We start from the raw sequence: 13,103 nt of genomic DNA, 5'->3' as shown, positions 1-13,103 counted from the left end.
ATACATTAGCAATGGAGCATTGCATATAAGCGTATTTATATATTACAATTACACTATACCTCGTGGCCGGAAGAGCTCTCAGTCACCTGATAACATTTTTAATTTGTAAGAACTCAAACATAAATCCAGAACTCTTGATTTATTTATCTATTTGATGTAGCTAGCTAGCTAGTAATTAATCACCTTAAATAGCTTGTCTCAAGCTGTACTAAATTTGTATCCACTTTCTTTTGCTCTAAAGTTCATAAGTCATGCCCACTTTCAACAGCCGCTTGTGAGGAATATCAAACACTTTGTCACACTGCCTCAAATTTCTCTTCAAGAAATTGTAAGCGTAATCGATCAAAATTCTTTTAGCTATACCAGCTCCTTTGGCAGCCGTCACTTCATTTTCCCCAACCAAATGAACAACTCCCCGCCTCCATGCTTTGTCTATTGCCTCAATCTCTCTGTCCAACAAATCTTGTTGCTTATCTTGATCATCAACTTGCTGCTTCAAATCCTCCTTTCCATTCTCTCCACCGCTCGCCAAAGTACTGTCTTCGAATTCTTCCTCGATCTGAAACTTGGTATCCTCATTAGCACTACTGGGAATAGTATTTGTTTGAGATATCCAAAAACTATCCTTTATGAACTCTTTCAACTTCTCCACCAACAATCCTTCGAAGGGTTCGTTCTCATTGCGAACATCGGTGTACCCATACCTAGCAACGCATCGGAACACATTCAGATCCTTAGGCTCTACTCTCCGAAAAAGAAAGCGCTCTTCCAATGGAACCTTGCTTATAGGCAACGATTTGATTGAGACAAAAACAAGGACGGAGTGCAATGCAGGCACATTCGCAGCGTAATGATTGAAGATTGGCGGGATGCCTTGAACAAGTTCTGAATAGAACATGGCGAGGCCAGGCATACGAGAAAAGTTTGCATCAACAGCAATTTCCTTGAGTTGTTCGGGAGAAATTTTGTGTTCAAGCTCGTAATAGTACTTTCTTCGATGCACATCATTCCACACAAACATTACAAACATCAACAATGTAGCAAACGCGAGGGGAAGATATCCACCCTGGTCAAATTTGTAGAGCACTGAACTTAGATACAGAAGCTCTACACTTCCAATAACAAGAACATATGAGATGACGAGGAATATGTTGGTCTTCCATATCATGATCATGATTAGCACTAGGAAGGATGATGTAAGCGTCATCACAAACACCACTGCTATACCTGTGCATATATATACGTATGACAATTAGACAAAGTCATTCATTATTAGTTTAATGAGCACATAAATATTTTCCTGTCAGACTGCATGTGGGTCACGCATTAATTCGACTATTTTTTTTTAATGTGAGACGGTGACTCAGTTTTTGGCAACATAAGCATTTTTTGATGATATAATTAAGTTTGTAAAGAGAACATTACCATATGCATTGCCGATCTTTGCAGTGCTTCGAAACCCTAAAGTGACTCCAACACAAGCTAACATGAGAAGGTAGTTCACTTCCGGAATATAAACTTGTCCGGCATACTTGGTTGATGTGTGCACGATTTTCACACGAGGGAAACACCCTAATGATAGTGACTGTTGGATTATAGAGAAAGTCCCTGAAATCATAGCTTGACTAGCTATGATCGCTGCCATAACAGCCACTACAAACATAGGCCAATACAAAGGCTCTGCATGCATTCAGCACAATTAGTACACAATTAAAAAAATTATGCAACCACCTAAGTTGGTTACTATATATGGTTGTTAATGTTGAGGTATACATATTTGATACTTAGCTCGTAAAAGGTTATATTAATATTACACACACACACACACACACACACACACACACTTACTTGGTATCGACTTGAAGAAGGTTTCTGCAACAAGAAGATGGTGCTTGCGAAGAAAAGAGGCTTGTCCAGTGTATGCCAATATGAGAGCTGGGTAAGTAACTGTGCACATACTTATTTGAATGGATCGTACTGTGAAGTGTCCCACGTCAGCAAATAAAGCTTCAGTTCCTGCAAATGAAGATTGGGGCATTAAACAGCTCCGATTATGAAATTTGTATGGTAAATATACGTTTTAGATATCCATTTTAGAAAGAAATTAACACTTAACTAGTAAATAGTTCAAAAGTGTAGATAGGAATTCTATAGAATTTTAAAAGAATTATAAATTTATGAAGTTTTAATGGGCTTATGTAGATTACGTTTGAATTCTCTTAAAATATAACGGGTGAGAGACTGGATTTGTTAAAAGTCTAAAATACAATATGAAAACCCTCTAAGCCCATCAAAACACCTTTTAAAAATTCTTTAAAATCAAATCATGATACTTCTATAAATTCTTTCAAAATCTTGATTACACCAGGATTTAATCAATGAAGTATGAACTTGTAGAACCTTTTTAAAAATGCTAATTGAATAACATTGAACTTTTATAAATTCATTTAAAATCTTGAATGAATACTATCGAATTTTTAAACTCTTTCCAAATCCTTTATATGGTCTTATTTAGAAATTAAATTTTTATGTTATTTGGCATGAAATTAATTGTAAACCTGTTATGGCTAACACAATGCCACCAAGAGAAATCCAAGCGTCTTTTTTGTTCCTCCTGAAGTAATCTACTATGTATTGTGGATTTAGAGCCTTGACCACCGTCGGATCAAACTTGATGAAGTTGTACACGCCAATTCCACCAATCATGGTAAACCAAATGCAAATAATTGGTGCAAAAGTGTAGCCTACTTTATCAGTTCCAAGTCTTTGAAACATGAATAGGGCAATCAAGATGACTACTGATATCAAAACAACCCGACCTGTGCACACAGATTAAATTAAAACTATTTAACCAAAAACATTTAAATTAAATTAGTCAAATTATCTTTTCACTATCCGTTTTATAGAATGAGAATCCTCTCCAGATCGTCTTTGTGAGAATCCAAGGATCCTTTAATTTTATCAGTTCATCATATATCGTGCCGCAAATTTTCATTAAGTACTGTTTGTGTTCAATTTTAAATAACAAAATTTTAAATAATTTCTGATCATACAATATACAATGAACGAACACGATTAAAGGATCTGATAATCCGAAGAGAATCCTCATTCCGTTTTATATACCACGCACAAATAATATCTATATCAATACCTTGTGTCATTGCAGATGTGGCTTCTTTGATTCCTCCAACAGCCGACAGAACTGCCATCAAATTGGAACAAAAACAATTTTAATATTCAAGTCAAAAGAAATTAAGCACATAATCATGTGAGAGTAGGAGACGCAACTTTGATTTTGTCTTATATCGCAAAATTACTCAACTTTTTCAACTTTTTCAACTTTTTCAACTTCATTTTTGGGAAATTTTCTAGGTTCTGCTTTTTATTTTAACTTATGCTTGTGAATAAGATAATATGGACTCTATCCGCATGAGAGGAACCACTTTTATTTTAGAGTTTGGTTCTGCCGGTTTTGTCCTAAATTTTTATTTTATTTTATTATTTCATGACTTTTCCTTTTATTTTTATTTTTATTTGAGCTATAACTCAAGTAATAATATTCTATGTAGATCCTTTATTAATACAACTATAGACAAATAAATTAGATGTGTAGCAAGAGTTTTGTACAAGCGCCCATTTACTACCTTTTGTGAAAGGCCCCTAAAATCTGATAGTTGGCTATGTACTTGTCCAGTTAGTAAGTTACACTAATGAGCATGCAAGTTGAGAGATTCTTGTTAAACTTTAGAGATAGTTTTAGAATCGATATTGTTTATGACTTAATCATTTGTTTAATAAGTTTTATATTAAAAGTTTCAATATCCCATTTCCTTTAGTATAGATTATATCGTTTGTTTTTAAAAAAGTCTCAATATAATAAGTAGTGAAACTATTCGATATAGAAAGAATTTAACTTCATTAGATTTTTGAACCGAGACATAGTTAAAAAATTCTATATAATCAGAAATATATTCACCTTTCATCACGCCACCATGTCAAATGAGGAGATATATAGATAGCTACTTTTTTTTTCTTCTTAATTAAAGATTTGACAAACCTGAGATGCAAGGAGTGAGGACACCATCACCAATGACCATGGAAGTACCAAGCATGGTGGCGAATAGTAGAAAGATTTTGGCAAATGGGCTGTTCTCCAATGAAGATTTAAGCCTAGATGCTCTCTTTACACTTTTAGTAGGCAACTCAAGCTGAAAATTTGAAACATCACGATCCTCTGCTTGTTGACTCGGAGTCAAACCAACCTTGGCATATCGACACAGCAAAGAGTATAGTGCGAACGTCCCACCTGCAAAAAAAAAAAACATTATGTATGTGAAGTGTTATATTTGCTGTGGTGAACAATTTCTTTCTTCTGAATTTAAGTTCGCAGAATTAAGAGAGACAGTTAAACTCCTACATGGTCAATAGGCATGGGCATATTTACTCTATTTACCAATATGAGTACATCGACTCTAGTGAAGCGTATTGTTAGTATAATTTATTTATGGGTTAAAATCAACTAAAATATGATTAAAAAATCAAATAAAGTTTTCATGAATAAGAGAGGATTCAAACTTTAGTAAAAAAATAATACGCTTTCTCTATGCAATTTGATTGAACTTGTATTTGCATACGAGTTTTCCCCTATAAGGATCTTCTTTTAGATATTTAAAAGAATACTATAATTTTTTTTTAATAAAAAAGACTATGATTGAATTGGCAATTTAGAAAAACCTATCATTATGCGTATTAAAAATTAATAATTTTGTTAGACTCCACTAGACAAGTTTCTCCCAGGTTCGTACCTCAAACTTGTATTAAAATCAAACTTGGTCTCTTTTTTTTCTTTTGGTCATTTTACGTGTCAGAAAATGACACAGCGAAAAATCAAAGGTTGGGGCTTTTGGTCGGATTAAAATGACATAATTAGGACTTTGAAAGTCGAAGAAAAACTGCAATTAACAATAGATTAATGAGGACTCAATTATATATAAGGGAATTCTTCTTTCTTTTTGACAGTATAATTATAAGAAGTTTGACAAATTAACCTTGGCAATCAAAATTTTCAAACTAACAAGGTATGAGTCTAAAGTATATGCTGATGGAAAAAAATTTCAATTTGCCCGGAACACATGATGGTACACCACATGTCATTATATAAGTGGAGATAAATTTTATTTTTTAAGCTCTTCACTTGTATGATTTTATTTTTTAAGCTCTTCACTTGTATGATGACATGGGTGTACCATTCTGTATTCTGAAAACATTGAAAAATCTCTCAAGCTGATGAGACACCGAAAGCTAAAGGATGCTTTTTATATTTATTTATTTTCTATGAGAAGTTGAGAAATAATTAAATACGAAGGATTTAATAAGTGATATTGTTTTGTTTATAATTATACAGATCTAGAGAGATGTATGGAATCTTACCATCGCCGTTATCGTTGGCCCGTAATACGATTAAAACGTACTTAATCAGAGGGATTAAGGTGAGTGTGTAAAAGATCAAAGAAAGAACACCCAAAATGTCATCGCCATGGTTGATGCCTTTGGTGAAGGTGCTCGCATACACATAGAGAGGTGATGTACCTATGTCCCCATAAACTATGCCAATGCTCTGAAATGCCAAGTGCATTATCATGGACCAGTCCGCACCCTAAAAAAGCTCCAATAGAAAATAAATTTAGAATAAGTTCAACAACAACAACAATTAGATTTTATCTCATTAAGTGGATTGGCTCTGTGAATTCTATAACATCATTGTGCTCGGTTTTACGCCAAGTCTTCCATCAATTTTAAGTACTTCATATATTTTCTTAAAGTCTCTTTCAAAATCCTTTTGTCCCCTTCAACTACCCTTTTTGCCCTAAACTTCCGTCTCATAGTCACATCTTCTAATCGGAGCATTTATAGGTCTTCAGTTCACGTGTCAAAACCACTTTCACCAATTTTCTCTCATATTATTTTCAATTGCGGCCACTCTTAATTTACCTCAAATATCCTTGTTCTTAATCTTATATTTTCTTGTGTGCACACACCTCCAACAAGCATTCTCATCTCTGCTTACACTCATTTTTTGCACGTGTTGATTTTGATCGCCCAACATTCTGTGCCATACAGCATTGTTGGGCTTATTGTTGTCCTATAAATTTTTTCCTTGAACTTTAGTGACATATGAAATCGCACAACACACTTAAAACACTCTTCCACTTTATCCTCTATCTTGTAATCTATAATTGAGGTCTCTATCTAATTCGCTATAAAATCATGTTTTCTTTTTCTCTTAGAAAACTATTCTATTGTAAAAAAAAGCTATTTTGTCTTCTATCTTAACTATTCAACAACTACTGTAATAAAAAAATAAAAAAAAAAAAAAAAAAAAAAACACCTATTCAGCAACTGTTGGTCTTTTTTTTGTTGAAAACAACTTGAGAATTAAATTCGAAACCTCTTCAAATGAAATGGATCGAGATTCGATGCCGCTGTATCAAATGACTTTTAAAAAAATATTTAATACACCAAATATGTATATATCAATAAAATCTAATTGAAATAGTACTATACTATTAAAGAACATAAGAAAAATGGAGATCGATGGACCTTGGAGGCATGGCCATGGGGAGCTGTGAAACGGCGTGACTCGATGTCCAAGGAGTCGTTTCTTCGCAGCTTTTGCCATGAAAGTTTCTTCCCTTTGAGTTGATCCTTATGATGCTCATGATGATCTGAAACTTCCTGATGATCTTCGCTTCCCTCATCTGTAGGATTTTCCACTACTACCTCTTCATCAGGCATTTCTACTAAACCTAGGTAGCCACTTCTCACACGCTCAAATTAATTTCTAGAGAGAGAGAGAGAGAGAGAGAGAACTGCAGGTAGGTCTTCCTCTTTGAGAGCAAAAGCAAGCTAGCTAGCTAGGTGTTTGCGAGAGAGTTAGAAATCTGGGGGTGCCAAGTATGGGGAGGTGTTCTCCTATATGTGAGGATGGATGGTGATATTTAAAGGAAAATTAACTGAGGAAGAGGCCACAACTCATTTACTATAGGGTTTTTATCACTAATGGTCCATGAGATTGACTAAACTCATCATTTTAGTCTCTCACATTCAAAATCAATCAATGTTGTCCTTGACATTCACAACCTCACATCAATTTGGTCATTCTGTTAAGATTCCATCAACTATTCTGTTAGTTTGCAGGTGGGACCCACAAATCCAATCAAATGGTGACACGTGGATTACACAAAATAATGGTTTTTATCGCAAATGGTCCATAATATTGATCCAACTCCTTATTTTGGTCCATAAGTTTCAAAAATCGATAAATTTGATCCCTGATTTTCACTACCGCACATCAATTTATTCTCTCTATTAATGTGGTCCCACTAATCCAATTATGTGGCTCAACGTGGATTAACTATAAGAAACTATTTTTGTAAGAGTGAACCAAAAGAAGAGTATTCACGCAGACATTTTTCTCGCATCCCACAACCCCAATTGGAAAAAAAATTCGATCGAAATTTGATAAAATCAAAAAGTCCAAATTCAATTCAAATTTGATAGGATTTAGGATTATAACCAACTAGAGAATACCATGATGAACACGACGATAACTTTTTTTCTTCTTTTAGTTTTGGTTTTTAGTTTCTTATTTTACTTTTAGTTTTAAATCTTAAAAAAAAAATAATAAAAAGTTTCTTATAGTTAATCCATGTGGTGCCATATGATTGGATTAGTGGGACAAAAAATATTGACGAAACTTTAAAGGAATGATTAAATTGATGTGTGGTATTGAAAGTCAAGGACCAAATTTATTGATTTTTGAAACTCAGAAACCAAAATGAGGAGTTGGATCAATGTCAGGGACCATTTGCGATAAAAACCCTTATTTTGTATAATCCACGTGTCACAATTTGATTGGATTTGTGGGTCCCCCATACAAATGAACATAATAGTTGACAGAATCTTAACGGAATGACCAAATTAATGTGCGGTAGTGAATGTCAATGACGACATTGATTGATTTTAAAAGTGAGGTACCAAAATGATGAGTTTGATCAATCTCAGGAACTATTTGTGATAAAAACTCTTTACTATATGCTCATATACATTGATCGTATATTGCATGGTTTGCACACATATACGTACAAAGTTGAATAAAACGTAGGGAAACATATCTCATGGCACTAGCAAAACAAATCTCATGGCATTAGGACAAGAGCTTGACCTTGTGTTGTGAGAATAATGTGAAGCTAACCTAAACGAGACGTCCGAGGTTGAAGATGTTGATGGGCTCCCAATTTGAAATCGTTTTAATTGCTACATATTTATCCCTTTAGCCCTTGATCTGTCAATTATTACAAATTGCCACATATATATCCCCTTGGCCCTTGATCTGTCAATTATTACAGTATTATAAATATATATATATATATATATGCGTGCGCGAGCACGGGTGCGCCCTTGTCTATTTTATATATTATTCACGAATCACATTCACGAGAAATTTTTAGGTATTTGAAATACGAGTGACATATTATTTGTCATTATACAGACAGTGTGATATTTGTACTAAAAATTTAACAACTTAAAAGTAAAAAATTTCTTCACATATGACCCATAAAATATCATCTGTATTCTAATCATAATAAAAAAAAAAATTCTCCACATTTTCATGACATTTCCATTTTTCTAAGGTGACGGCACTATCATTCATACTCCCTATTGTATAAAATTAGGTTACCTTTTTTCTTTTGGACTTGGAATATTAATGCACATTACCCAATTATAATATTTTTGTTTTAAATTAGTATTTAAATGCCCAATAATTCAACTTCTTCATAGGTCAAGTTTTATTACCAGCTGTGTATCTACCATATTTTATATTTTATAACTCATGTTCCTTTTAATATAATTTCCCTTTCTTGTATAAAAATTGTTTCTTATATATATAAATATTCTTTGTAAAAAAATATTGAAAACTTATATATGAAACTAACTTTCCCATCATATTACGAAACCAGTAAAAGAAAAAGAAAGACAATTTGGACACGATCCCTATAAAAATGGCAATAATGAAATTTACAATGATACAAGGATATTCTCAAAAGGTATACGTAATATGTCCTAGCATATGAGCACACACAAAGTGTGTGAGAAATTTTTTTATTTTTGTTTTTGAAATAGAAGGAGAGGGGAAGAGGGTGATAGAGAATGTGGGAGTGGGAAGGTTTTTTATTTATTTATTTTTAATTAGAGATATGTTAGGATTACATTTAAGTGAGGCTTTGAAAATAAAAACAGCAAAACTTGGTTATGTGAAATTACATTTTTGCCCCATATTTCTTATTCATGTTCTATTTTAATTAGAGGGTTAATTTCATAGAGTTTTGGTTGACAATGAGTGTTTTTTTAATTAGTAGAGATAAGGCAGATTGGAGGCAATAAGGTCTATAACTACAGTCAGAGACTCAAAAGTCAATCCCCCGTGCGCTTATGTTAGAGGTGACACAAAATGATAATCCTTTATTTTATGTGTAACAGGTCGTTTCTATATACATGACGATGTGATATTATTATATTGTAGAAACGTTATACTTAGGATTGTTTATGTCACATCCCGGTCCGGGGTGGATCACTTCCCGGGCCCGCTCCACCACCGTAACACGATATTGTCCGCTTTGGGCTTACCATTCCCTCACGGTTTTGTTTTTGGGAACTCACGAGCAACTTCCCAGTGGGTCACCCATCATGGGATTGCTCTAGCCCCCTTCTCGCTTAACTTTGGAGTTCCGATGGAACCCGAAGCCAGTGAGCTCCCAAAAGGCCTCGTGCTAGATAGGGATGGGAATATACATTTAAGGATCACTCCCCTGGGCGATGTGGGATGTTACAATCCACCCCCCTTAGGGGCCCGACGTCCTCGTCGGCACACACGCGACCAGGGTTAGGCTCTGATACCAATTGTCACATCCCGGCCCGGGGTGGATCACTTCCCAGGCCCGTTCCACCACCGTAGCACGATATTGTCCACTTTGGGCTTACCATTCCCTCACGATTTTGTTTTTGGGAACTCACGAGCAACTTCCCAGTGGGTCACCCATCATGGGATTGCTCAAGCCCCCTTCTCGCTTAACTTCGGAGTTCCTATGGAACCCGAAGCCAGTGAGCTCCCAAAAGGCCTCGTGCTAAATAGGGATGGGAATATACATTTAAGGATCACTCCCCTGGGCGATGTGGGATGTTACAGTTTATTCTTTCTATAGATAATTTCATTTAATTTGAAGATTGTTTAGTTATCCATAACACATGTCAAACAAATCCATTGTTATGATAACAAGTAATACGATTACGATTAACTCGCTCACGTGTGTGACAATTTGCTATTTTTCATTTTATTATTTATTTATAATTTTTATTTAGTTTAGTTTGGATTGTTTTTTAAATTAAATTATTTTATATTAGAATCTTAATTAGAAAGAAGTATTTTGGGGATACTGAAAGCTTCACCATTTGGGTGTGCTCAAATATATATGTATATATATGTATGTATGTATGTATGTATGTATGTATGTATGTATGTATGTATGTATAGCTAATTAAGCTTAATTTTCAGCAAATAAGAAACTGTATTAATACTGATCTATCACAGTTAATTTGTTGATTTGCTTAGTTATAATCGGATAACTTAGAGCAAAAGTCACAGAGAGTTTTGTAGTGGAAGATGTCCACGTGATCGTCGTCACGTGTGACATGAGTAGGATTTAGGCTTTAAGCTTTTTGGAAGGATCAGAGGAAGGCATCAACTGTTTGACTTAGGGCATGAATGGTATGGCGCAAACAAAGCTTTTGGTCCTTGACATTGTCAAGATTCCACTGCATGCTGGTAGCTGCTTAGGGCCAATCAGCAGGCGTTACGTACCAAATTTGGTTATTTTTTTTTGGAGTAATATTAGAGGAACTAAATTTGTAGACAAAGTTTTGAAAACTAAAAGAATGGAAGTTGATGATAGGTTTATTATTTACACGTTGATAAACGTGCTTATTCTTATTGGTGACACATCATTTAGTTTGCAAATTTAGTCTCTAAATTTGGTCTCCCTAACATTATTCATTTTTATGTTGTGTGGCAATTGCTACTGCTAACAACCCCCTATGGATTTTATGCCAACTTCCAAATTTAGATCGATGTTGATTGTATTACAATATTCACCAAGAATTTGAGAGAGAGAGAGAGTTCATAGGATCTTCCAAAATATAGGTGGAGTTAACGGTGTCATTAGAGAAATTAGGCAGTTAACTTTCGAATTTAACTGTTGTGTTGGCGTTTAGTCAATTATTTTATTGATAGGGAAGGGGTCGGAGACTCGGATATTCAAAGTTAGGATACCTTTTAATACTAAAAAGAGAAATATATTACAAAATTAAGAGTTAGATAGAATAATTTAATTAGCCAGAAACTGGGTGTCTGTCATCGAACATATTATATTTTCTTGCGGCCTCATGGTAATACCCATATTTTTGTAGAAATTGACGCGCACCTAATAGTATTGTTTGCTTTAAGAAGATGTTTAGGTTGCAGAATCCCAGACGCCATGTGCGTTTTGTCTCCTCCATCATCGCAATTATAAGTAATTATGTAGTTTTACTGAAAATAATGCAGAATTAACAAGAAGCAAACAGAAATAAACTAACCATGCTCCCTTCTGATCACTCTGTCCATTTGATTCTGTTAATACCTTATTTTATTATTTGTTTGTCTCTTACTTTCTAATATTCTACAAGGCTATTTCGAATTTGGAATTTCTCAGAAAACCTCCAATAATAATTCTTCTAATTAATTATTTTACTTTGCACCTGTCCATTAATTTATGTTATGTATTAGTTTCTAGTTCTTACAAGTCTCTTTCGAATTTGGATTTTCTCAGAAACCTTTTAGCCGAATTGGGTTTGTTTGCCGTTTCACATGTACCAAATTCAAGATATGGATAAACTCAGTTTCAGGTACTAATTAGTTAATAACTTAAAACAGCACTAATCATTTATTTAGGTTTGCCTTACAAAAATTTTCATAATCTGAACGGATCACTTTTTGGATTATGATTTAAAGCTTAATATACAAAAAATTATAAAGTTGGAAGCTAGTTAATTATTTAAGTGTCTTAAATAGAATAACACACATTTCTCAATAAATAAATTCATTATTACAATAATAATTAAAGAGCTAAACGACTTTCGATTTGATTGAATTTTTACAACGATTCATGATTGATGACCTAAAAAGTGAACACTTTTTTTTATTTTTTTTGTCAAACGATAGATTAGATGCTAGATTAGCCACCGATAGAGTTCAAACTCATGCTGTCATGTAAGGGCTCAACACATTTCCACCATTATAGTAAATGACCACTTGTTTAGGTATTGACAGCAACAGAATTCGAACCTATGCCTTGACCTAGCGAATAATAAGTGAACACTTTAGATCATGTGATTATTTTGTTGACCGACACCACTTACCCGCACCTCCCCTTCCGCATTTGCCTACTATTTTGTTATACCCTTCATCTTTTTCGATGCCCTCGTTTTGAAATAGAACGTGGATTTGAATTGGCTTTGTGGTTGCGGTGGGTCAAAATCGCATTCTACTGGTTAGTTTCCACGACGATTTATTGCGACGAATTTATACCGAATATAGTTTTTGTGTTTCTTTGTTCATTGTGGTTGCTATATAGAGATCAAGTTTGCCTGTTGTGTGCTTATTCTCTTCAAATTAAGGATTTGATCACTGAGAAGATGTACTCAGTTGACATCGATTTTGTATTTTTTGTTGTAATCGTCTTTTTCGCATCAATGAATTATCACTACCACTTCTTTTCAAAATAAAAATAAAAACTAATTAGCGCTAAAATGCTCCTATATTTGTATTACATGTATATGGATATATATATTTTGTAAGATTCATGATTTAATATTTTTAATTTTTCCGTCGAATTAGATAACAATGACTGCTATAGTTTTCTAACACCGTATGCTCTTATTAAATATTAGTTTTCAAAAACAGATGCTTATGTTATGCAAGAATATTCCAACTCAAAGTCTCAAAGACA

The 13,103-nt window shown here is 34.0% G+C and overlaps 1 protein-coding gene across 1 annotated transcript; it reads right to left on the bottom strand.

The window, feature by feature from the left end:
- On the bottom strand, nt 1–6,947 carry LOC137743487 (potassium transporter 5-like). Its single transcript, XM_068483390.1, has 8 exons — nt 6,601–6,947; nt 5,431–5,656; nt 4,058–4,306; nt 3,152–3,202; nt 2,559–2,819; nt 1,849–2,016; nt 1,426–1,680; nt 1–1,227 (listed from the first exon to the last, which is right to left on the bottom strand). Exons 1-8 carry the CDS (start codon nt 6,793–6,795, stop codon nt 236–238), a joined length of 2,397 nt encoding a protein of 798 aa, XP_068339491.1. The 5' UTR covers nt 6,796–6,947; the 3' UTR covers nt 1–235.
- Nucleotides 6,948–13,103: the final 6,156 nt, after the last annotated feature.

The sequence above is a fragment of the Pyrus communis genome, chromosome 8 (genome assembly GCF_963583255.1).
Source record: "Pyrus communis chromosome 8, drPyrComm1.1, whole genome shotgun sequence".
In the NCBI taxonomy this organism is placed as follows: domain Eukaryota; kingdom Viridiplantae; phylum Streptophyta; class Magnoliopsida; order Rosales; family Rosaceae; genus Pyrus; species Pyrus communis.
Note: the sequence above shows the minus strand (reverse complement) of the source record. Positions and strands in the feature narration are given on the sequence as shown.

What these genes read in the sequence shown, in the direction of transcription:
- LOC137743487 (XM_068483390.1), bottom strand. Translation starts at nt 6,795, where the DNA reads ATGCCTGATGAAGAGGTAGTAGTGGAAAATCCTACAGATGAGGGAAGC. An exon ending in GGCCAACGATAACGGCGATG is followed by an intron (nt 4,307 to 5,430) that starts GTAAGATTCCAT and finishes TTTTTTTTGCAG; the next exon opens with GTGGGACGTTCGCACTATAC. An exon ending in CCTCACTCCTTGCATCTCAG is followed by an intron (nt 3,203 to 4,057) that starts GTTTGTCAAATC and finishes ATTTGATGGCAG; the next exon opens with TTCTGTCGGCTGTTGGAGGA.